The sequence below is a fragment of the Hipposideros armiger genome, unplaced genomic scaffold (assembly GCF_001890085.2).
Source record: "Hipposideros armiger isolate ML-2016 unplaced genomic scaffold, ASM189008v1 scaffold_281, whole genome shotgun sequence".
Classification (NCBI taxonomy): Eukaryota; Metazoa; Chordata; class Mammalia; order Chiroptera; family Hipposideridae; genus Hipposideros; species Hipposideros armiger.
The window spans coordinates 21,910-49,415 of record NW_017731631.1 but is presented as its reverse complement, the minus strand read 5'-3'; the positions used below and the strand labels follow the sequence as shown (position 1 = coordinate 49,415).

The 27,506-nt window shown below is 36.2% G+C and overlaps 1 protein-coding gene across 1 annotated transcript in view; it reads right to left on the bottom strand.

Annotated features, from left to right (window-relative positions):
* TENM1 (teneurin transmembrane protein 1) overlaps positions 1-17,720 on the bottom strand; it is a 231,736-nt gene extending 214,016 nt beyond the window's left edge. Inside the window, exons 1-3 of the mRNA XM_019657906.1 lie at positions 17,518-17,720; positions 16,074-16,097; positions 13,396-13,542 (exon numbers count right to left, since the gene is read on the bottom strand). Coding sequence (XP_019513451.1) covers positions 13,396-13,542; positions 16,074-16,097; positions 17,518-17,692 — 346 coding nt within the window. The 5' untranslated portion in view covers positions 17,693-17,720. The remainder of the gene's footprint in view (positions 1-13,395; positions 13,543-16,073; positions 16,098-17,517) is intronic.
* Between the last annotated feature and the right edge of the window lie 9,786 nt (positions 17,721-27,506).

Here is a 27,506-nt window from a genome sequence, read left to right as displayed (position 1 = left end):
TTTATTTTTGCTCTGGTCTTTATCATTTCCTTCCTTGTACTCATTTTGGGCTTTGTTTGCTGCTCTTTTTCCATATCCTTTAGGTGTAAAGTTAGACTGTTTATTTGAGATTTTTCTTGTTTCTTTAGGTAGGCTTGCATGGCTATGAATTTCCCTCTTAGGATATGATTTCAATCTTGTGAAATTTTTTGATACTTCTTTTGTGGCCTAACATTTGGTCTATCTTGGAAAATATTCCACGTGCATTTGAGAAGAATGCATATTCTGGTGCTTTGGGATGGAATGCTCTAAAAATATTAGTTAAATTCATCTGGTCTAGTGTGTCATTTAAGGCCACTTTTTCTGTGTTGATTTTCTGTCTGGAAGATCTGTTTACTGGTTTCAGTGAGGTGTGAACATTCCCTAATATGATTGTGTTACTGTTGATCCTGTCTTTATGTCAGTCAATATTTGTTTTATATATTTAGGTGCTCCTATGTTGGTTCACCCCCACAGGCTCCTGTACCTGTTGTTTCCGCCTTTTGGGTGTGCCACTTGTGGTGCTAACCAGGTAGTGCTCCGGTGTTGTCTAAAGCCAGCCTCTGGATGTATTGTCTCTGGTGTCTCTTGGGAGGGGTTCCTGTGCAAGCCAATTTTGGCCTTGCCTATGATCAGCCCAGGGCTACCCAGTGGGAGCTATGCAGCTATATGTGGTTGGTTGCTGCCTGTGCTGGACCTGGGGGCATGTGGGGGTAGCCTTGTTATGAATCAAGGTTGGCTACCACCAATATTGGGCCTGGGACAACTTAGCAAAAAGCTTAGGGCTCCCTGGGCCTATGCCATCTGCCAATTGCACATAAGTCTCAGCTGTTGAAAGAGCCACCTTAGGTGTGCGAGCCAGGCTGGTTGACCCGGTCTTGAGAGTACTGATGTTAATGCAGCCTTAAGTGTTTGGGGTGGGGTTCTGGGCATTACAGGGTGTGGACAGTGGTTTTTACAAAGTTAATGTAGTTTTGGTTCTTATACCAGTGCCAGGCTCATGACTCCTGTGCAAAAAAACACCCTGAGAAGACCAGGGCCAGCCACTGCCTGCCTCACACCAGCAGGTCTCCAAGAGCAGCCCAAGAGAGGCTGCCATGAAGGTTGCTGCTCGCTGCTCACCACCAAAAGCTCTCTGGGCTGTCGTAGGCCATCTGCTGTTGTAAAAGGATTCTGCAGCTAATGGGGTGGGGCTGGCTGCTCAATAGCCGAGAGTGTCCCCAGGAATGTAGTACTAGCTGTGTGGGGCCTGGGACCCAGGGCGTGACCAAGGTGATGCACATGCATGGGTTTTACCAGATTCATATGGTCTCAGATTTGGCCCTTGGGGGAAAGTTCAACATGGAAAAGTTGGCGCCCCCCTGTAGGCTACATGTGAGGCAAGCTCCATACAAGGACAATGGCTCATCCCTCCAGTTCATGCCTCAGAGTCACACAACTCAGTCTTTCCCTGTATGTCTCTGGCACCTCCCAAGTTGCTGCCCCTCCAGCGGAGACCAGGTGAGTGTTTGCTAGTTAGTGGGTCTGTGTGTGGTCCCTTTAAGAGGGTGTCTGGGTTTCAGGCATCTTCAGTCTCACCAGGACGAACAGAGTCCTCATTGATTTTCGCTGCTAGGTGTTGTGGGGACTCCTCTTGTCAGCACAGGACCCGTGGGCTGTGCAACCTGGTGTGGAGCTGTGAACTCTCCCTCTTTTGGGGGTAACTCTGCCAAGAAGATGTCCCTTCCAGTTTTCAACCACTATCTGTGGGCTTGGGGTCAGCCTGTTTCACATCTTGGCCCCTCCTACCAGTTTTGATGTGGCCTCTTCTTTAGATCCTTAGATATAAGGGTTTTGTTCCACTAGTCTTCAGATGATTTTGAGATTGATTTTTCTATAGTTTATTTGTAATTTTGGTGTTATCCTGGGAGGCAGTAGGCATAACATTTACCTAATCAGCCATCTTGGACCTTCTGATAAGGAGTTTTATAAAAATATCCTTTTCCTGTTTTCTGGAACTCAGAGCTTAGTAGGAGAAACACATGCCTAAAACAGGTGACTCTTATCCTAGTTAAAAGTGCTGGATGTGTTAAGAGAGTTACATACAAAGAGAAGGGGTTAGAGTGACTGAGCATTATAGACACTTCATTCCACATCCAGTTAGCAAAAAAAAAAATAATAAAATCCTTCCAAGGTCCTTAAAGCAGGCAAGTGGCTCTAATTTAGATGTTTAACAAGGGTAAATATAAAGATGCTAATCTTCTTGGCTTGCAGTGGAATAAGGAGGTTCAGACACAGCACGGGCTCCTTAAGGCTGCTGATGAAAGTTACTTTTCACATGGCTCTTGTGCTAGCTCTCTCTCCCTTACATGGCGGCTCCCGTGGAGCTGGAGGGGAATGTACCACAGCTGGGGGCAACGAAAGCCAGGAACTCCAAGAGAGTAGGTGTTTGGAACAGTCGCCTTAGGGCACCCAGGAAATATTTTTCCCCACATGAGGTCGTTTTAAATTCCCTGTATTACAGACACTACTTTGATTTAAAATGCAGTTTGTTTCTTTCTGGCCTTCCTGTTTGCTAAGTGTATTTCTGCCCTGATTTCTACTTCTCTGCATACATATTTCTTTTTCACTGATGACTACTGTGTATTTGTTTCAATAAGAAGTTCCCTTTTTCTCCCCTTTCTCCTCTCATTCAGAAAATTATATTAATGTATTTTCTATAGATTTGAGATATCACTACCACCTCTCTCACTAATCCATTATTCTCAGCCTCCTATTAGTACATTACCTATTAACACTGCTAATTAAACATCTGGATACACTGAAAAGCTGGCAAAAATATCAGGCTGATTAAAAGCATTCTCTGATATTTGGAATCGAAGCACAGTAGACTTAACAATGGAAACTGCTTTTCAAATGGGCAGTCACCTTTGTCTTTCAATTGGTAACAAATGCATTAGTAATAATCAGATTGGGCATTCACAGGTTTCAGCCTGTCAACTACACAATTCTTATTTTTGAAAAGAAATACATTTGAAATAAATAGTAATGCCCAAATGATCTTCAAAACTGGATTCTAAAGCTAAACAAGAGCCAACTAAAAATTGGGACTCATATTCTCATCCAATTATGTGCAATAGATTCCAAGCTAATGTTTCATATTCAATCATTATTTATTATACAGGGCCAACCATATAAGGCCTATGTTTTCTGAGAGAACAGTGAGACTTCTGCTGAATGTAGAAAGGCAACAGACAAGCAGACCAATAATGACATGTAACCCCCAAATTATTATAGGTAACCCCAGTACATGGGCAAAGATCTACCTACCAAATATCACATTGGATAACACCCCATACAGAATGTCCAGACTGTTACAAAGAAGTGCAAATGACAGTCAAACTGCATGTGTGGGTTTCTTGTTTTCTTTAGCTATTAACAGTTCTTTTATTGTTCTAAATTGGAAGCTATGGAACCCTCCTGACAGCCAGGCTCAGGGTATCAGATATGGGCATATCAAATAATAACTTATTTTACTTTTAGGGCTTGTTCCCCTCAAAGGAATAAAAATAAAAGCTACCAGAAAAAGAGGAAGGTTAAATTGTCTTGAAGGACTAAACATGGTATTCACTGATCCTGCCTTTGCCAACCAATTAGGGACTATGCCAGTTGGCTCAGTTTGGGTTAATGAAGATCGAGGACACTCATGTCTTCTGCACATGATCAAGTCATTTACTATGAAACTTTTTCCTACTAGATGTATGCCCTTGGTTGAAAGAAGGATTGGACAAGAGAATATAGATGATATATGGAAAAAAACATATTTTCCTATTCCTTACAATGAATCTTAAAATATAGTACATCTTTTCAGAAACAGCACCCATACTATCACCTTGATAAAAACGGGCAGCTAGTTCATGGTAGGGTATCCAAAAGGATTTGGAAACATGTGTGGATTAGTTAATATTTGCCAGATATTTTTTTGCAAAGTACTTCCACATGTATTATTTCAATCAATCCCTGCAAAAACCCTGTAAGGTAGACATTCTCATTTCCACTTTACAAATAAAGGAGGGGAGGCTAAATGTATTTGCATAGTTGGAAAAATATGGAAGTCATATCAAACCCAGTGTTCTGATTATAAATCACATGTTTATTATCATCATCTAAGCAGTATCACTAATACTGACCTAGGGGGCCAGATGGGTGGCTCAGTTGGTGAGAGCATGACCTCTGAGTAACAGGGTCACCAGTTCGACTCCCACATGGGCCAGTGAGCTGCACCTGAGCTGAGCTGCCAATGGGTTGCCAGATGGCTCAGCTGGTGTGAGCACGTGCTCTTAATAACAAGGTTGCTGGTTCAACTCCCACATGGGATGGTGGGCTGTGCCCCCCCCCAAACCCGCAACTAAGATTGAACATGGCACCTTGAGCTTAGTGGCCACGAACTATCCACAGGCGGTTGGAAGGTGGCTGTGCTTCCCCCACAACTAGATTGCAAACGGCGACTGGACTTGGAGCTGAGCTTGCGCCCTCCACAACTCAGATTGAAGGACAACAACTTGACTTAGAGCTGATGGTACCTGGAAAAACACTATATTCCCTTCCCCAATTCCTTAATAAAATCTTAAAAAAGAAAATACTGACCTAGGCTCTAAGACTTTCAAGTGCCTGACTAATGTAAATATTTGCAACATATGAAGTGGTTAAGTTCAAAGAACCTTCTATCTGATCTTGACTGTGACCCTTATAGTGTATAGGGTCCTGGAGAAATCAGTTAAACTCTTGTATTCTCTTGTAGATGAGTTTCCTCATGTATGAGATGGGGATAATAAAAATACCTGCTCTACAGAGTTGTTGTAAGGATCACATGCTGCTATAACCATAGAGCTTAACACAGTGTTTAGTATGTAGCTAGCACTCTTTTTTTTTTTAAGATTTTTATTGGAGTATTGGGGGGAGGGGAACAGTGCAGGGGAATTGGGGGAAGGGGAACAGACAAGTTGCTGTCCTTTTGTTCTTCAGTCTAGTTGTGGAGGACGTTGCTTCACTGGCCCAAGTTGGCACCATCATTGCGCTCTTCCCAGGCGAGGCAGATCAGTCGCCGGCTTCTGGACGGCCGCTCACTGCGGCTGCTGGCTGCTCACGCTGGCTGCTGGCTACACACGGTAGCCCATGGCAACCCACTGCCACAGGGGCTGCAGCCTATGCCGTTGCCAGCGATTCATGGCAGCCCAGCTCCAGGTTGAGCTGTCGTTCAGCATCTTAGCTGTAGAGGGCAGTGTCACTGGCGCTCATATGTGGGATCCGAACCAGGGCCCTCTGGTGTCCCAAACCAGTTCTTAACCATCGCGCCACTCGGCCGGCCCATAGCTAGCACTCTTGATAAATGTTAGCTATTGCCACTAACTGAATTCCATACTGTACAGACTGCATAGAGTCTAAGGATAGTGTCATGGGGTAGATGCCATTGGTCAGCAGTGGCAGCTTAAAATGTTCAGACTCACTTCTATTGAAGTTGTCTTATTAATGGCCAGATGGCAATTAAGTTCTATGTAGCATATCCAGTTCATTGAAATGTGTTCATTTTGTGAACTTTGCTTGGAAAAGTTGTCAGATAAGTAGGGTCCTATGTGGCTCTAAAGAGACACTATTGCTACAGAAAATATTTTTTCATTGAATTTCACAAATTCAGATTTTGTAATAGTTTGGCCAGGGGCTGGATTGAAACTTAACCTTTTCAGCATCTATAGAATAGGGGGTCTGCCAAGCAAATTAATAGTGAAAAAGAAATTGAAGGGCAGATTATTCCAATAACTCAGTTAAACAAAACCTTCTTAGGCATTTTAGAAACCCATAAACAATGGATTAATGGTAAATCATTCATAATTTTTTAGTAAAGCAGGCCCCTACTAGGCACTGCTGTTTGCTTAGTTGTTGTTATATGCATTGAAGACAATATGACCATATTTCCTTTGGAAATAGGCTATAATTCTTTTTTTTTCATTTATCCAGAGTGGTTTTCACCTGTTTTTTGCTCTATTGGTAAAAAGAAAGTGGGAGAGGCTCAGGTGCACTCAGGATTTGACCTGCTCAAAACATTGTTATTGCTCTAACCACATACAACTTACTTTTTCTGTCAGGAAAGTAAATTGCTTATATGTCACTAATATTCATGTCCTTTCAGTCCCTACCTGCTAACAATGGCTTCCCATATCACTCATAGTAAAAGCCCATGTGCTGACAATGACTTACTTCTGGTTCTTCATCGTCTCTTTCTGACATCTCTGATTTTACCTCCTATTATCCTGCAGACCCCTCACCCACTATTCCTATGCCTGGAATGTTTTTATCTTCTATATTAACATGGCTCCTCACTCACCTCATTTAAGTTTTTACTTAAGGATTTCTCTGACCACCTTATTTAAAATTCCGCCTCTCTCCTAAACGCCCTATCTTTTTTTCCCTTTTTGTAAAAACAGTCTCCATCAGTACAACATAGGTAATATAGTAAAAAACATTGTAGTAACTATGTACAGTGTCAGATGGGTAATAGACTTATTGGGGTTATCACTTTGTGAGGTATATAAAGGTCTAATCACTCTCGTTTTGTACACCTGAAACTAATAATAAGAAACCTCATGGGAGATAATAAATAAATAAATAAAAAGTTCCCTTGGTTCCCTAAAAAAAAAAAAAAGAAATGTCAATATGATGCTTTTAACCCTTCTTTAAAATACAAACTAGAGCTATAGATTGTTCTTGGATACATGTGAAAGTAATAGTAAAGAGCAAAAAAGGGGAAAAAAGTCTCCGCCACACTTACCATCTTCTATCATACTATTTTTTAATTTTTTTATTGTCTGCCTCTTACAACTAGAATGTAAGCTCCATGGAAGCATGTATTTAGTCTTTTTTATTCATTGCTATTTCCTCAATGACTAAAACAGTGCCTGGCTCAAAGTAAGCATTCAATGAATATTTATTGCACGAATAAATGTATATCCTAGGGCCAGCCTAGAGTGGCTCAGTTGGTTAAGAGTTAGCTTAAGAGCACAAGCTCTGAGCAACAGGGCTGCCAGTTCGATTCCCACATGGGCCAGGGATGCTGCACCCGAGCTGAGCTGCTACTGAGCTGCGAACAGGTGGCAGGATGGCTCAGCTGGTGAGAGCACGTGCTCCTAACGACAAGTCTGCCTGTTCAATGGTGGGCTATGCCTGCCTGCAACTAAGACTGAACTCGGCATCTTGAGCTGAGCTGCTGCCTGGTTGGCTCAGTGGATAGAGTGTGCGCTCTTAACAACAAGGCTGCCAGGTTCAGTTCCCACATGGGATGGTGGCTACGCCCACCTGCAACTAAGATTGAAGAACAACAACTTGGCTGGTCCCCCTCTCCAATCCCCCAACACTGTTCCCCTCCCCCAGTTCCCCAATTAAAAAAAGAAAATCAACCTCACCATCTCATTAAAAGAAAAACACAAAACAAAAAATGTATGTCCTAAAAGTCCTATTTCTCTGACATTTATAAATTTACCTAGAGATTATAAACATTAAACTAATGCATCAAAATAAATGTTCTAAATAGATTCCTCATTGATACCACACATTTATTACCCGTTTTAAATTACTGTATTGCAAACATTATCTCATTCATTTTCACCACTGCAAAGTAGGCAGATGTCAAGTATTACGAGCCTTAGTTGATCGATAATGTGACAGATCCAGTCAGAGTGATTAACTAAGTTACAGAGTTTAGATTTTACAACTTCCACTTGTATCTGGAATCACTTGGCAGTTTCGGATCTCATAACTAAGTAATGATCTTATAATACATGGATCGCTTCGAAATGAGGAGGGTGGGTATTGTCAAAAGACAATACTGAGGAATATGCTTTCTGATGCTAAGGTCTTTTGTCCTAGCCAAATCTTAAAGTAAACATGGCCTTTAAACAGAGCAAGTGTTACCATTTCATTGTTCCTTCTATTTCATTTTCCTTTTTATTAAACACTGCAGTGTACTGGTGACATTCAAATATGAAGCCTATTGATCCATGAGCTTATATGTGTTCATAATTCACCCACAGAGCTGATTCCCAGATCTACAAACACTATGTCATAAAACAGGTTTGCAAATAGTAATTGTTCTTAATGAATGGTGACTTGTTATGAAGAATGATTCCTGGAAGATCATTCTCTTTTGGGCAATTAACTTATTGATTTTACCAATGAATATGAATATGGACTACTGGAAGAGTTTATACAAGGGAAGCTTGGACAAAGATGTGACAACTACTTAAAAGATTGGGGCGGGGCTGTGGGGGGGGGCTGTTTTAATTAAAAACTCTTATTCTACATCTTTTTAACATCCTTGACTATTGTTCCAGAACATCACTAACTACTTTTCTTCCTTTTTCACTGGAGTGAATAAAACATAATCATTGTTTGATAACTGAAGATCTTATAACTCATACATTTCTGTATGATCTTCCCAATGCCTACTTTTATATTCTCATTTCCCATAAACTCTCCCTTACTCATTGTATTCTAGCCACTATGAATTGCCTTTCACTTCCTAGAAGAGGCTAGTACATTTTTACCTCAGGGCATTTGTACTTGCTGTTTCCTTGGCCCAGAACATTATTCCCTGAATTCATGTGAGGCCTCCATAACCACATAGACTTGGTTAGTCCCCCTATATACGTTTATAACACTCTAAAAATTTTATAGCACTCTTTACAGTTGGACACACATAGTTATTTGTATGGTTCCTTATTTAATATCTGTCTTCCTTCTTAGGCCATAAACTCCACAAAGGCAGGAAACTTCTCTTATTTGTCATTTTCTTCCCAGTGCCAAGCATAATATTTTGCACAAAGTAGTAATGAATCAATGAAAAACTGGGTACTCAGTATGGTATGTTTGTCTGAAAGCTAAACATGTGAATCAAACATTTGGATCTGCGTTATCTAATAGAACTTTCTTCGACAGTTGGAATGCTCTAGATGTGTGCTAATACAGTAGTCACTAGCCTCATGTGAGTACTGAGCACTTAAGTTGTGGCTTGTGCAACTGATAAACAGAATTTTTAATGTTGTTTGAGTTAAATTTAAATAGTCACATGTGGCTAGTGGCTATATATCAGACAATGCAGATTTTGGTATCTACAAATAGTTAGATGTTGGATGGTCCATAAACTTAGCCAAACAACAAAAAAGTTTGAAAGCTTGTATGAAGTCCAATTTATCATTTTTCCTATTGTGGTTTCCTTGCTTTTGTGTTTTTAAGAACTCCCTTCCCATCTTGAGATCTATCACTGATATTTTCTTCTAATTGTGTTTCAGTTTTCTTTTATCTTTAACTCGTTAATCAGCTGGAGTGTTTCTATTTATCTTACTACTATTATTTTTTTGAATATGGTATGAATTGAAACTCTAAGGTTTTTTTTCTTAATATTTTGTCTCAGCACCATTTATTTCACAGTGCTTCTTTTCCTCCATTGATTTTTTTAAAAAGTTAAAGTTTATTGGGGTGACAATTGTTAGTCAAGTTACTTTGGTTTCAGGTGTACAATTCTGTAATGCATCATCTATATATCACATTGTGTGTCCTCCACTGATTTTTGATGCTGGTTTTATAATATACTAAATTTTATGGGGTGTGTTCCAGAGCTTTTATTCGATTATATTGATCTGTATACTCTTACATCCATGCCACTTTGCTTTAATTGTTGGAGCTTTAAAATATTCTTTAACTTCTGATAGTTTCGGCTTGCTCTCACTAGTCTTTGTTTTAGCTATAATGATTCAGTTACTATAATGTCTAAACTTTTTTCCTCATGCCTATTCATATGTGCATGTACTGGGTAGTAACCATATTTTCCAAATGCCAAATCAGGATACATGATTATCAAACACATTGAAAATGTAGTCACCATCATGTTAAGTCACCTCCTCCAAGCACAGGGCTATGCACATGGTAGGTGCTTTGTTGACTAAAGGGATAAATGAGGGCAAGGCATTTGATAGATTTGTGATTTCTAAACTAATTAGTTCTTATAAGTAAAATTCACAAGATACCTTTCCTTTTCTTGCATGTTAAGAAAAAAAAATCCAAAGGTTATTTGTTCCCTGTTTTGCTTTTACTGTTCAAGGAGCTCTTAGGTAGCTCCTAGACCCGCTGTGTCACTTACATATTCAATGGAGCCCAATTAGTTACTAAGAGTCACAATGCATTGAATCAGAGTGTAACTAAAGTCAAAGCTGCAGGAGGTAGCAGCAATAATAATGAATATTCAAAGCTTTGAATGAAAAAAAATGACCATTCTTTAAGTATCAGCTAGAATATGGAGTAATCAGGTAACAGCTACTTGAAGCAACTGCTGGAAAGTGATTTTTTGATTAGGAAGATTTTTTAAGAATTACGTATTTAAAATCAGGACCACTTTTTTCCAAAAGGATCAATTGGCACTTTGATTTAATTAAAATGCACATGCGTGCACACATACGCACATGCAGAAACAAGTATGCAAATATTAATAATTAGTCATATTTAACTAAATGAATCCAGCCATTCTGGATCGCTGGAAAACTGAGACTATGAAATGAAGGATTTTTAATGTATTCTGAGGGATGATATTTAAACAGTATAAAAATAAAATTACTGTCCAACTTCTTAGTCATGGTATTTTCAGAGATTATTTAATCCATCTTTCCATCTCAAGGTAGAATTGAATCTATATAATCAATATCATCTTCATCCTACTAAAGGTAAATTATGGTAATTGGAAATCTCAAGGAGCCTTCCCCTGTCCTCCCTAGAGAAACAATCATTAAAAATACACTGAACTTATATCAGGGTCTTTGATTTTTGATTCCCACATAGATACAGAGTTTTAAAGAAATATTCAGAGGTCAATACACATTCAGCAGCAACTTCTATACCTTTTGCATCTATGTATACAACAGATGTTGAAAATTGATGATCCATGATATTTAATTGATCAGTCATTAAACATTTCTGGTAGCCTTGAGGTGACCTTGAGGATATAAAATTGCTTGATAATTAAATATTCAATTATTTTTTTATCAAGCTGTATTTATTAAGGTAGGAAACTGATTTTAGATCAACCCTAACTGAGGTGAGAAATTATAATCACATAGGACATTAATGTATTTTCTGAACATAAATTTTTTAATGTATCAACTGAGAAATCTCAATTACTACCTCATATCCTTTTTGGAATGAGGCAGACCACCTAGGTTTACACCCTGGCTTTATCATTTCCTTGCTATATATTCTTGAGCAGCTTACTTAACCTCTGTGCCTTGGTTTCTTAATTTGTAAAGTAGTGTTATTAGTAATTCTACCTCATGGGGATTAAATGAAAATATTCACATAAAGGACTGCCTTGTATAGAGTTAATCTTTAATACAAGTAAGTTAATATTATGAGAGATCATATTCGGCATATAACTCTAGACTTTGGGTCATGCTTAACATGCAACTAGAAAACCATGTAGACAGAATATAATAAAGTGCTTGATCATATGATGCATATGATAAGCACCATTGGATATTGGGGTGGTGGATGCCAGAGGTTTCATGGGAGATGTGGCTTGAATTGGGACTTAAATGATGGACAGAGAATGATGGGTGCAGAAGAGAGGGCTCACCAGGTCAAGGGGCATATAATGCAAAGGAAGTGAAGGAAGGTGAAGATGAGTCTTGGGGGGGCCATAAAAGTCAAGTAAATAGTTGGTCAGTGTAACATTTAATTGAAAATTTCACTCTGGCTTCCCAAACAAAAATTTCCATTTAGATAGGCAGTAAAGCAATCTCATCAGAAAAGGGTCTGTTATCCTAAGTTTGTTGTACATGTATGTGGGTGGGTGGGGGAGTGGTGTAGTTTATCATCTTTTTAAGAAGTTTACATGAATTATCTCATTTAATACTTATAACAATCCTTTCAGACATTTAATATTATTACCAGCCCCATTTTGGAGATAAGAAAATTGAAGCACAGAGATATCAAAAAACTCTTCCCAAATCATACAGCCAGTAAGTACAAAGTAGAGCTAGTATTTGAACCCATAAAGTCTAACTTCAAGGCCTGTGCTTTTTTTTTTTAATTGAGGAACAGTGTGTTTTTCCAGGACCCATCAGCTCCAAGTCAAGTAGTTGTTTCAATCTAGTTGTGGAGGGCGCAGCTCAGTGGCCCATGCAGGAATTGAACCGTCAACCTTGGTGTTATGAGCACTGTGCTCTAACCAACTGATCTAACCGGTGGCCCCTCAAGCCCTGTGCTTTTAACCACGAAGTTGCTTCTACTTAAAGTTCATAAGGTCTTAAAACTTTTTAAGGTAAATTGTTAGCCAGGACAAGTAAAAGAGGAAACTCTTACATGTAATTTGGTGCTTAAATTACAATTGCTCACTTATTGACTTAAGGCCCATGTTTGGATACAAATGACAAGGTATATAATTGTCTAAGCAGTATAGAAACCCGAAGAGTCAAATTTAATAAATTACTTCATTTTAAACTAATATACAGAAAATTTTATGTTAATTTTATGTTTCCTTGAGTAGAAAGTAACAGGAAAGTGAGGATTTGTCATTTCATGAACATTCAGAGGTGACTTGGTCTGTTTTGAGGTCCTGTTGTATAAAGTATTGGATGATTTTGTTTGCTTGGCTGAAATAGAAGTAGTTACCCTGAGGCCTCGGAGCCACATATGGCTCTTTAAAACATCATGTGCAGCTCTTGAATTAAATATAAATTATTGTACCGTGAATTGTCTTGATGCCTGTGTCCTTTGACAGATATAAAGTATTACTGAAAGGTAGAAACACAAGAGGGAGCTCTAAATAACTAAGAACAAAGAAAACTATTTCATATTGTATATAGTGCAAGCTACTCTAGCATCTGACAGTTTGGACAGGGGTATGCTGATTGAATTATAGTACAGTATAGTATAGTAAATACCATAGGCATGAGAGGCAGCATGTTTTAGTAGTTAATTAAACAGACTCCGAAGTCATAAAGCCCTGAATTGGAACCTTGGTTCTGATACTTTCTAGCTGTGTGACCATGGAAAAGTCACTTACCTTACCATCCCCACTCCATGCATTAGTTTTCCCATCTATCAATAGGGAAAACAGTATCTATACCTCATAGTGTTGTTCTGAGAATTAAATGAGATATAATGCATGCAAAGAGTTTGAATTATTGCCTGATTATAGCAAATTTTCAAGACATTGAGATTTAAAAATAGTATGACCTTATATAACTCAATATTGTTTATACTAAGGATTCTTAATTTTCACTCTTGGCCAGATTAGTCATCACTGTGCTAGAGGCTGGGCTACTTCTTTCTTATATGAACATTTTATAAATGACTCACCTCCATCATTGTCCAAGTTATCTCCACAAAGCATTTCCATGACAACATTGCAGCCTGTCCCACTCCAACCCACCTGACACACACAGTGCCAACCATTTTGATCTAGGGTACATCGCCCATTTCCAAAGCAGAGCCCTGGGCAGCCATCTGAAAAGACAGCAGAGAGTAACAATCATGGAGACATCAGAATGGGATTGGCCAACAATGCTGTATCTCCCTATAGAGAAGCATCTAATCATCTGGGCTCCGTTCAGATGAGGTGTTGAATAAACGGAAGAAGAGCTTGCTTATCAAAACTACCCAGGGAACTTGTTATCCCTTACTTTGCTGTGCTTTTCCTTAGAGGGTCAATTAAGCATTATTAATGCTAACCCCAATTGCCAACCTGTGGTTCAGATAGGATGAAAACTATGATGGGAACAAGAAATGGTTTTGGTTTGTTTTTGAAAAAACGTATCTCCTCATTTCAATCAAAACTGGATGGATAGTATTGTATCTAGTTATGGCCAATAAGCTGGGAAAAGGCAGCAGTTCCTATGAAGAGAAACTTCCCCTAACTACTTCTAGTCTGTGTGGATTTTTCCCTTAGGATGTACCACTTTGGTATGTTGACATACAGTTCAGACCATACCATTAAGTATTTGCTCATATAGTGCCATAGAAATTGCTGTAGTTGCTTTACATCTATTCAATTTTTCTCTTCAAGATTATTATTAATCTTAGTGCTAAGGATTGAATTTTTACTTTTCTGGTTATCTCGCTTGGTAGGTAGCATAATATTATGTCAGTAGTGTTTAACAAATGTTTATGGAATTAGTGCATGCCAAATTTAGACTTTCAGAATTATAGAGAATACATGGATGAATTTAGTCAAGAGGAAAGTGTTATGCTTAAATGACTTCTGTCCATTGATAAACCACAAACACTGACAATGGTCTCTAGTTAGACCTACTACTCTTTCTACAAGTAGTTCAGAGTTAGGCTATTCCAAAGGGCAACTGTGCTTGTGCCAAGTGCTCAATGAGCAGATGAACAGAGACAGCAATAATGGCATAGAACTTCTGGAAATTTTCCCAGTAGCAATACAAGACCAGATCTGGATTTTACTGGAAATACGCCGATCAATAGTCTTCTCATTTTCTGTCTTTGTAAGAAAATTCATAAGTATAAAGAGAAAAGGATTTTTTAAAATCTGTAGACCTAACCCAGTGTTCCTGAAAAATGGTTTTCCAAGCAACTATCAACTGACCAAGGAAGAAAAACCTTTAAAATGAAGTGAAAGATGGCTGTTAGAAAATATGACAAGATTATTATATAGTTGTCCCTCGGTATCCATGAGAAATTTGTTCCAGGACACCCTGCAGATACCAAATTCCATGGATACTCAGCTTCCTTATATAAAATGGTATAGTATTTGCATATAACCTATGCACATCTTCCCATATACTTTAAATAACCTCTAGCTCATATAATACCTAATACAATGTAAATGCTATATAAATAGTTGTTATACTGTATTGTTTAGGGATCAAGGATTTTTTTTTGCCAGTATTTTCGATCTGAGTTTGGTTGAATCTACTGATGTGGAACCCACAAATATGGAAGGCCAACTGTTGGTCTCTGTGTGTGTGTGTGTGTGTGTGTGTGTATACACATAGTCACGTACCATTTAATGTTGGGGATAGTTCTGACATACGTGTCGTTAGGTGATTTTGTTGTGCAAACATCATTGAGTGTATTTACGCAAACCTAGATGGTATAGACTATTACTGTAAATGTATGTGCTATACTTTTATATGATCGGTAGTGTAGGTTTGTTTACATCAGCATCACCACAAATATGTGAGTAATGCATTGTGCTACAACATTATCATGGCTATGACATACTAGGTGATAGAAATACTCGTCTCCATTATAATCTTATGAGAGCACCATTGTAAATGCAGTTCATCCTTGACCGAAATATCATCATGTGGTACATGACTATATATTCCACAAGAAGCAGTATAGGATGAATATATAGATATAGATATAGATATAGATATAGATAGATATAGATATGGATAGATATAGATACATATCTCTATATATCTATATGTATTTATCTAGTTCCATTCTCATGTATATACAAAGGAGAAGATAATTTAGGGATAATTTGGAATGTATTTAACCTTCTGAGGCTGAGGTAATGAAAGGCACTAGGATATCCAACAGAAAAACCTTTATTGTCGCTATCAAAGGCAGATCCCTGAGTGGAGGATGGATGATGGAGTACTTACAGGTGGACAACTCTTCTGGCCTTCTAAGGATACTGTACATGGACTTGGAGCTATATTGTTATGTTAAACAAAAAGTTCAGCTATCTACCTAAACTTGGTTAATTTAATAATTACCTATCTTTGTTACACACACACACACACACACAGAGCTCAACTTAAAGACAAAGAAAATTACTTCTTAAAACTGCTTATCAATCCATTATATGTTATGGCAACAAATGACTCTTGGAGGTTATTAAAAGAAATTAATTTTTAGTCTGACTAGTATAGCATGAACTTGACAATATTATACTTAAAACTACCAAAGATGAAAGAAAAACAAACAACCTTTCCTTTCCCACGTGCATATTTTCCATTTAAAATATTTGTATGTTATAAAAGTAATGAGCAAAATCTTACCTCGGACAGCATCTAAGTAGTGAGCTAAAAAGGGGGGAAAAGAGTGATTAAATGAATTTCTGGGAGACCAAAGCTATGCAACATGTACTAATGGTTTACCATCTGCTGCCTGGAAAGAGAACAGCAAACTGAACTGCTGAATGCCTGCAGCTCAAAAGTTAGTACACTGGCTTGTGTAGTTTGTAAATAATATTTTCTGTGAGAAAGATATTAATAGCTTTTCTGCAAGAAACTCTATTAGACTTCCTAAAAAGTGTCATATTTCATTAAAAGTATAAGAAATGAATTTTTACATTTCAGTAATAACTTTTGTGAAAGAACACTACCTTGAATTTCTTATTAGTAATATCTTTAGAAGGGAGTTCTGGAGTAACCACATTTGGTAATCATCACAATATTTAAAACCTCTTATGTGAAGGCAATAAACTTACTGTAGTACAGGAATGTAATTACTTAAGCTGCATCTGAATCTCATCCCTCACCACCTTTTTAATGAATCTGAAATAGTTTCCACAGACAGAGAGCAAGACTTACTGTACCTTTAGTAGCGTAGTAGTGAAATTTATTAAGATTGTATGTTATATATAGTATACATTACTTTGGCAGGTTCCAACCATTATAACAAAATACCTCCACCTAAAAATGGAAGCTGTAGTACAGACTGATGGGGGAAAAGACCCCCAAACAGTGAATTGTGTATCCTGAGGCCCATGCTTGTTTTGGCTCTGCATGCATTTTCTGTGTGCTCATGGAATGCCACTGGAACACTCTGTGACCCACTTTCCTTAGCTGAACAGTGGGAAGCATACCTATCCCTCTGTATATGCAGGAAACCTTTGTGGCAGATAATGGGTCAAGGGCTTTGATTTTCTTTCAGAAAAATAAAGTATTTTAAAATTGAAACCATTATTATTAGTATTTTTTATAGTGTGAAGGGCACATGACAGATTATTCCATAAGCTTTCTCATACCCACAGAGTGTTCTCCCAAGCAGCATCCTGAAAATTAGAGAAATTGGTGACATTGGACGAGAGAGGGTGGATGCCTTGGTACTAACACTCTATGATACCCAATGAACAATTCACTTTTCAAAAGGAAAAGTGGGCATCAAATGTTACCTTCACAACAAAAGCACTTATCTTATTAACTAATGACATTTTAATCCAATGTATCATTTTTCATTTGAGTAACTCAAAGTACTTGAAAGCAGAAAATAAAAGGAATAATGAAGTAACAAGAAAGAAAATGATGCAAGAAAAAAGTAAAATATTATAAAAAAAAGAGGAAACCTCTCAGTTAATGAAACTTTCAAACTTATGGCTAACCCTCCTCTTTCTCTCATCCAACCTGAAATTCTATGAAAAGCCTGGTGATTGACTCACTAGACTGTATTTATTTTTTCAATTAATCCAATTTACTTCATTCAAAGTATGGTGGTACTTACCAATTGTGCAGTGGTCGCCCTCCCATCCAGGGCTACACTCACATTTTCCATCTTTGCATTGGCCATGCTCAGCACAGTGAGAATGACAGGAACGTTCTTCACATGTTGGTCCTACCCACCCTTCTTCACATTGGCAAATTCCCCTTGAGCAGACTCCATGGCTACCACACTCCATGGTACAGAGCTCTGTGGGGAATTAAAATAATATATATTTACATATTTTATTAAAATCAGAGTCTACTATATTCAAAAGATATTAGAATCACCAAAATGTCACAAAGACCTCTATAGCATTTGAGTGAATGTACAAGGAACTCTGTAAAAAAGATAGTCTCTATGTATAAAATAAACTCTAAGTCAAATTGATTTTGAGAAGTTCATAAAATGATAATGGCATTCAAGGTTTAGAAATGAAGTCAATGCCAAACAAATGTCAAGTGTGTTTCACTAAAATTCGTTAAGAACACAAATAAACTTGCAGAGGCTTTACAATGCTACAAGAAATAATTGGGGGGAAACACACACTCACAGTACAGTAGTGCCCTAACTTTATTCAGGAAGAGAGTTTCTACAATTGGAAAGGTAACTTTCTAATAAAATTCATCATATAAAAAGATAAAGCTTCCAATGTTGATAATCAACTGGTTTCCCTAATCTTACTAACAATATTTGCATTTAATTTAAGCATTTAAAATGACTCCTAGTTGGTTAAAATACAGTCTTTTTATCTCAAAATGTCACTCAATGTTTAGTCCATATCCTCAATGTGTATACTGACTCTGCCGAGGTTCTCTCCATTGTTCCCTGGATTTTTGTTGAGAAATGTTAATTATTAATAAAATTATTACAGTATAGAAGCCAAAATAAAAGTTTGGCAAGTCTTTTTTTTTATTGAATACCCTTGCTGGAGGAGGAGAAGGGGGATCCAATCCTAAGGAATGCAATAGGCTTTGAGTACAACTGGCCACATAAAGAAGGTGTTCTGGAAGTCAAGTTGTCTATCTTCTATAGTCTTAAGTTCTGAAACTGATTTTTATATATTAAGAGGTATTGAAATGTGATATCATTATTACTCTATATTACATGTAACAAAGGTCTTTATATGTAGCAAAGGTTTTTAATTTATAGATAGCCGAGTTATTTTTTAGTAGGTGAGAATATTCTTTTGATAAAGCCATGGTTATGGATTTTACTACTGCATAGATCACTTTCTTCACTTATTCATTCTAAAGTATTCTTTGAGGGTCAAGGTATGATAGAAAGAATAGTGGATCTGAAATAAAGACTCCTCTACTTAAAAGTTGTGTCAGGCAAATTACTAACATGTTTTCTTAATCTCTGCTTGTGTAGCTACACAATGAAAGTAATAATATTCACACCTTATAGAGCCATTGGGCAGATGTGTGATATATTTTAGAGATAGAACCAACAGGATTTCCTCCTCAAGATCGGATATGGGGAATGAAGGTAAGAGAAAAATAAAAGATTTGGCTTAAACAAATGGGTGGATAATGCTGCCATTAATGAAATGGGAAAGGCTGAGGGAAGAATAAGGGTGGAAGACCGAACATGTTAACTTTGAGATAACATATAGGTAGCCAAGTGAAGATGTCAATTAAGCAGTAGGATATAATGAATTTGACAGGCTAAGGTTGGAGATATGAAATTGGCAATCATTAGCATATAGGTGATATTTAAAGACATGGGACTGGGTGATATCCTAAAGAATAAAGATTAGAAGAGCCTCAGGAATGAGCTCTGAGGTGTCCCATGATTTAAAGATAAGGTAGAAAAAGAGAACCATCAAAAGAGACTGGGAATGAGAGGACAGTGAGTAATAGGAAATCCAGGAAATTGTGGTGTAACTAAATCTAAAAGGGGACACTTTTCCAAGAAGAAGTTTGTATAATATTACTGATAGGTCAAGTGAGACATGGGCAGAGAAGTACCTATTGGATTTATCAACATGGAAATTGTGGGTGACTTTAGGAAGATTTATATTGATAAAGTGGTAGTTGGAAAGCAATATTGAAATGGGTGAAAAGAAAGAGTGAACAGAAAACTGTGTGTGGGATTACCAGGTTGTAAGAAAAGTCCAGGACCCAGAAAGTACAAAAAAGAGGACTTGGCTTAATAAATGGTAGTTCAAGTAGGTTAATCTTGAAATAGCACCTATTCTCTTATCTTGGTTCTGAATCTCTGGTTGATAATCTGGATTTGTAATTTTAGCTCTTGTAGTCAACTGAGATAGTAATTATGCTCACTTTAATGGCCTCCCCCAAGACACTAAAATCTGAACTGAAAGAGCCATTCTAAGATTAGGGAGTTAAATTGGTCACAGTCAATCAGATCAGAGCTAACTGAAACAATTAGAGGCAAATATTTTGCATATATTGCTTTATACAACTATAAAATTTAGGCATAGAGAAGGATATCATTCTAGTGATTTCCTAAAAAATTATAGGACTAGATGAAGACTATCAGCAAAATGGCAGACTAGGTTACCCTTAAACCGTCTCAATATAAACCCTTAGAAATATTGAATATAATATAATATTTTTTCAAATTACATGTCTTAGCTCACAAGAGAAATTTTCAAGTGTCAGAAGTAAATAGAATGTTAACAGCCAAAAAAATAAACATATAAGTTAACCCTCTGGCAGCCTTGAGGTATTATTATACTCAGTAATAACTAGGGTCTTGGGTATTTATGTCCACAAAGGGAAAAGAGATAAGGTATTTGGACCATTTGAGATGGGGAGATGGACTGAAACTCTTGCAGAAAAGAAGACCCTTGAAAAACTGAAATATCAGTTAAATGGAGACTAGTAAACTTTTCACTGTCCCAGAGAGATCACAAGGAAGTATTGACTAAATTATTATTATTATTATTATTAATAGTAGTAGTAGTAATAGTAAATTTGTGGGCTAAAATAATATTGAAATACAATACTATTTAATAATAATTGTGTGATGGTAGTGCCTTGAGTGAAATAGTTCTAAAGCCTGTATTATACAGGAGTTAGGTAAGAGATACTTTGTCAACTATGCATAGAAAAATTTAAAGGTGTAATTTTGTTTCTAGTATTGTGATCTAAGAATTCTTTACTATCCTCTTCTGATGTGAATCAGAATATCTAGACAAAATATATTTTTAAATCTGTTAGATGTTACTGGAGTTCACAAAAGATGGAAGAATTACTGGGCCAAGTTCTAAGAGAAAAAGAAAACCCAGAGAGGTGAGTCTGACATTTATGGATGCTTTTCCTCTAGAAGTGTCTGTTGATTCTGGTAGAGCAGCAAGCTAAACTATCTGCATTTTTGTATGAAACACCATTTTTACTTGATACGTAGGTGACAAACTATTGTCATTCAGGCATTTTTTTTAAAGGGAAAGAAATAAGCTTATCACTTCAAGAGAAACTGATAGTATTTGTTATTAATGATAAAATTTGAGCTTTCAGACCATAAATAGAATTTTGGATAATTTGTAGCTTCCTTATAAACTTTATAGCTTCCTAATTCTTAGGCACTTTTGATGAGATTGGTGGTGATGTTAAGAAATGTGGTATTTTTTTATATTATGTAATGAAATGTATTAACATATAAATTTGTGTAACATGGTAAACCAGGATTTCCCAAATGAGTAATTGATGATGTTACAAAATTATCTATTTAAATTGCAAGATGTAGCAATAGATTTTAATATAACAGAGCATAAAAAGTTCATTTCATAGAGTGTCAGATTTCATGTCATAACTAACCTATAGGAAACTACCCTTTGTTGAGTTTGGATATTTCAATATCCAAGAAGAATGTCTACAATTATCATAAAAGGACATTAGAATGCTTTTCACTTTTCCAACTCTGTATCTATATCATGCGTGATTACCTTCATATACATTAGTCAAAACAGCATATTGCAAATGATTGAATGCACTTCAATGAGAATTTCACTTTTCTCAATAGATATTTTTGTTTTGCAAAATAATGTTTGTTTTCATACAATATGTTATTTATGTTAACATGTAATGCGTTCATTATTGTTATTTTTAAATGAACTGCTAAATAAAATCTAAATCTCAAAAAAAATAATTTAAAAATATTCATGGGTTACATAAAAATTATATTAAAAATCAGGAACAATGAACATATCATTTATAAAAACTTGTGGAATGCAGTTTAGACAGTAACATAAAGGAAATTTACAGCCTTACATACATTTAGTATAAAATAAAAACAATTAAAAATTAATGAACAAAGTGTCCAACTCAAAGAATTGGAAAAAGGACTGCATATAAATGGAAGAACACAATAAAGATAAAAGCAGAAGTTAATGAAGTTAGAAACAAAGAAACAATAGAGAAGATCAACAAAAACAAACATTGTGTCTTTGAGATGAATTTTAAAATAGAGAAATCTCTGGCAAGGTAGAGAAAAAAAGGGAGGAAATGATACAAACAAAATAAACACTAAAGATTAAAACATATCAATAATAACAAATGAGAGTGTTATGAACAACTTTATGGAACTAAGTTTGAAATCTTAGATAAAGTAGACATTTTCAAGGGAATAAAATAAGCTTGAGAAGAAACAGAAGGCCTGTATACACATTAAAGAATTGGATGTGGCCCAGATTTTATATATACATATATATATATATATATATATATATATATATATATATATATATATATTCATGGGATGTGGAGTAAAGCATAGGGAATAGAGTCAATGGAATTGTAACAGCTATATGTGATGCCAGAGAGGTAGTAGGTATTGTACTGGAGATCTTAGCTAGCATAGTAGGCAACCAAAAGTATAAAATGTGTAACACCTAGAAAGGAAGAGGCAAAATTGAATATACAGGTAAACTATGAAAATTAGAAGAGAGGTAGCAAGTTTTTAGGATACAAGATTAACAGAAAAGAAAAAAAATGACTCTGTATCAGGGACTGCCAAATTAGAACATGTAATTAAAAAAAATCTCATTCACGATAATAAATCTAGCAAAAAAAGCTCAACGTTCTTTTATATAAGATTTTAAAGCTTTTTGAATTGAAGGAGACATAGAAAGACTCAATCAATGGAGAGATATACTGTGTGCATAGCTCACAAACCTCAATATCATTAGGATGTCAATTTTCCTCTACTAGTTGTGTAAATTCAATGTAGTTCCAGTCAATATCCCAACAACATTTTCAATAGAGCTTGAAAACCTGATCCTAAAATCCATATGGAACAGAAAAGACTAAGACTATCCAAGAACATTTTGAAGAAGCATATTCATTGATGTGTGTGTGTCCTAACCTAAATGTACATCAATAGGAAAATGAATATATAAATTTTGATGTATTCATACCATATAAAAACACAGACTTTAAGTTAAATAAAGTAAAGGTACATACTTCAATATGGATAAACCTTAAAAACATAATGATGAAGGAAGGAAGCAGGTTATTTATAAAAACTTAAACACATGCAGAACAATATATTTAATATATTATATGTAATGTATATTTATTTGTAAAAGCCTAAAAATGGAACCACAAAAGGATACACAGGGACTTCATTTGTATGTGTTAATTTTTGAGGCTAAGTTGTGGGTATACAGATGTTTATTATGTTATTTTATATACCTGAAATATTTAATAATAATTTACAAGAGAAAAGAAATGAGAGAATCAGTATGGAACAACTGTCTTTAGGTACAGTTCTATTAGACAAGTGGAGTAAGACTTAACTCTTGCGCTCCAACACAAAGCCCTCCACAGATGCAAGCCACCACAACTGATATGATTTACAGTTTCAGTGCTGCAAGTATCCAGGTGGAAAGCAATATCCTCATATGTAAGGGAATCCTCTATGAAATAAATTACTGCAGATGGAGATCTTACAGAATAAGATTGTGAAATGCGTTAATATTCCTGCAATTGTATCCTGTTCCAGATGGAGTTTCTGGACTAATTTTAAGATAGGTGTGGGGGGGAATACTAACAGAAAACAGTTGCTGGCATTCGTATAATTTATTAACATGATAGAAAAGACATTTGCTCTAATATATTTGTGTCATGAATAGTTCTATTCTATGTGTAATATTTTCTATCTGGTTGAAAATACATTACCATTACAGGTTAGGAAAAGAACATGAAAAATACCGGCAGACACTTTAAAGTTCTACTGAAACATTTCATTTTTAATAAGTTTCTTTATGCATGTCAGTGATGAACAACACTTGTATAAATTGAACTAGTATACAACCAAAGACTCCTTTGTTGCATGCTGACAAATAACAATTTGATTAAACAGTAAATCCTTCAGAGCCTCCCTGAGAGCAATTTCTCTGTGATATACTTTTTAGACAAGTTTCCAGTAAATTGTTATTCTTGGCACTTTGGCTGTGCCCAATATTACACAATGATAATACTGAGCACCCCAAAATCTTAAATCTTGATATCAGTTAGGTTCTAAAATATACATTTATATAAAACTTTCAATAATATAATATGACATTCTAAACAAGGAAATGACACCTTTGATGTAAAAATTCATAAAAAAATTAAGAAATGGTTGCATGTACACTTGCTTAGCATCTAGTAGAATCAGTTAAAAACCAAAATAAATCAGGCTGGGAGCATAAGGAAAATCAAGAAATGGGAATGAATGAACCTAAATAGAGACCTTCTGTTTCTTAGATTATAATACAAGTTTTGTTGGGAAAACTATGAGGATTTTCTCATTGTTCTATGTGATTAATGTTGGAAATAAGAGTAAGGGGGGAAAGTAAGTTGATCTGGTTAAGTGTGGCAATGCCAACTTTCCAGTGCCACTTAAGGGGTGGAAAAGTTTTTACAGTGTATACCAGACTCTTCACTAAAATCAAGCAATGGAATCAACCAAGAATAGTAAATATTATTAAGAACAAAAGCTGAGTACTTGGTATTATTTATTCAAATATTTGAATCATTTTTATTTTACTACTTTCAGCTCCTTCCATTTTTCAGTAGTTGACATTCTACTTGAGAGTAGGACTATTATAAATAAATGTTAACATTATAGAAGGCATGCTCATGCATGCATGTATGTGCATATTGTATGTGTATGTGCATGCAATATGCACATACATGCACACACATACTTTTTTTTGTCTCTATGTCTTTGAAAAGCAATTAGAAAAATATTAGTTAATAATGTACCTATTTCATTGCATAGAGTTAACTTCAATACAATCTCCACCCAATCTTTACAAGTACCTTTCTATGACAAAGATTTGGTTTTACTATGGGCTATATGTCACGTTTTCTGTGTTTGAGGTGTAATAGTCTATCTCTCAATTTAACATAGAAAACCTATGACATAAGCATAACACTTGTCCTTTATCCCCAGAATTACAATAGGTTTCAATATATTTTAGTAATCTTAACATTATCTTACATTTGAACAACAATCTGGTTGAAGAGATTACAAAATGTCAGCTAGCTCTTTCTGTACAAATAACAACACACAAGTGGGAGTAACAACAACAAAAATAACAACACACTCCAGCCTATAAAGACCTAGAGATGAATGTCAGATTTTTTATGGATAAGAGGAAAAATCTGAAGAAATCTAGTATTTGAAGATCAAAAGTTGATCTGACTTTCAACTTAATGTTTTCTAGATTATGGTATCACATGGCCTTGGATTTCCTTTATAAAATGGTGAACTGTTCTTTGGTAAATCTGAAAAACCTGACAAGACAGAAAATAGCATGCATGGCTTACAACCTTTGAATTTGATAAAATAGTCAGCTTGCTTCCCCACCTCCCCCAATGTCTAGAAGATTTCCTTTGGAATAAATTGTTTCTTTTTCTTGCCAAATAAAATATTCTCCCATAACTCTAAAGATCATATTTTGTTTAGCTCAGTGATCAGAAGCTGGAAGCATGAGGCTGAGGTGAACCTCTACTGATTCATGGCTATGAAATGTAAGACGGTGTCTCAATGCTTCGATTATGAACCCAACACACTCACCTATCCAATAGTATCAGTTATCAAATAATGTTGAAATCTAGACACTTTTCTCACAAGTGCTTTACATTTGTCCCAATTAGGTACAGATTATCAGGGTAAAACCATCACCCTTAAGGAGAAAATATTAACTTTGGAAACTCGTGTTTATCATTACTAGTAGGCAATGTTCTCAGAACTGATTGATTAGCTGTGGGAAAGTTTGTGTTGGTTTATCCACAACCTTCTACTTAGAATTTCTTATCATCATTGCTACGTGTTTGTCTGTGACCACAAAAAAGGGCAAGCCTAACTGACTCATCAAAGTATCAAACTCATGGGCTGGCTGAGTGGCTCAGCTGGTTAAGACCTCGCTCAAGAATTTGCACTCTGAGCAACAGCAGTTCGATGCCTGACCCGAGCTGAGCTGCCAAAAGGTGGCAGGATGGCTCAGCTAAAAAAATAGTATCAAACTCATATCCCTGGCCTCAACAAAACAGTGCTCTCAATTATAAAACTATATACAACAATTATCGGAACAATTTTTACAACATTCTGGTTCAGAGTGGCTACTTAAGAGGTATTTATTGGTAAGTTAGGAAGCTGTCCTTTATATATAAAGTTTAGCTTTTTTAAAAAAAATTAAAATTTATTGGGGTAACAGTGGTTAGTGAATTTACATAGGTTTCAAGTTTACAATTCTGTAATACTTCATCTATTTATTACATTGTGTGTTCACCACCCAGATTCAGTTCTCCTTCCATACCCAGGTATTTCAATCCTTCTGTTTTCAATTTTCTCTCTGGAGAGCCAGTATAGCATAGTAGTTAAGAGCCTGCACTCTGAAGCCTGATATCCTGGGCTGGAATGGTAGCTCAGCCATTGATTAATTATGTGACTTTGGGAAAGCCACTAAATCTCTCTGTGCTTCGGTTTCCCAACTATAAAATGGGTTTGTTGTAAGGACAAATATGTAAAGGGCTTACAATAGTGCTATATACATAATAAATGTTAGCTATTATGATTAACTCTTTCCAATACAATACACTGGTCAGGGCCTTCGTCATTTTCTGTCTTGAGTCTCAGAAAAGCTTCCTTATTGGTTTCTCAAATGCTCTGTTCTCTCTTTAAACATCCCACAAACAACCATAAGCTAGAATAATGGAATCTTAGGTCTTGGGAGAATTGTAAAATTCATCTGGTTCAACCTGTCACTTTGACATATAAACCTTATTTTCCCCAAACTTTAGCTATTACTTCACAAGACCAGTCAATTCCAATTCTCTTTTAATGCAACCCTATTAGAAAGTCATTTGCTGATTTGAACTGAAATCTGCTTTGGTCACACGTTATGTGTAAAAATATTTCACAGTTTATCAAAGCATACTATTGTTCATCCTTAGCCTAGGAATCTAAGCCACAATATTTAACTTTCTGAATTTAGCTTTCAGTATTCTCCTATTTGCGTCCTTTGCTACCTACAAATTTGACTACTAGCCCTGTCCTGGAATCACCTTCCTCTTCACGAATCTGGACCTATATCATGTTTTCCCTTCCTTCTTCAATGCCCTTCCCACAGCCTATATTTAACTGCCCAAATGATCCTTCAATTTGCAGCTTAAATAACATCTTCTTCAGGCAATAGTCCTTGGTCCATAATGCTCTTAAGCGAGGATGATATCATCCTCTTCTGTATGCTTACAGAGCTTTCTTAACCCATCTCTTGTGGCTCTTACTGCATATAATCTGTTACTGTAGATATATATGGATATATACCCGGGGTGCCAAAAAATGTACACATTTTAAGAGATGTTATTTACGTATTACTTTTCGAAGTTGAATTGAACTATGGTAGCAATGTGTAGTATGATGTTTGCTCAAAAGATTGTGTTAATCAAATGAATGCCAGTGTCATTCATTGTATTACTGTTTTCTCCTTTTTTAAAATTTGTATACATTTTTTGGCACCTTCTGTGTGTGTGTGTGTGTGTGTGTGTGTG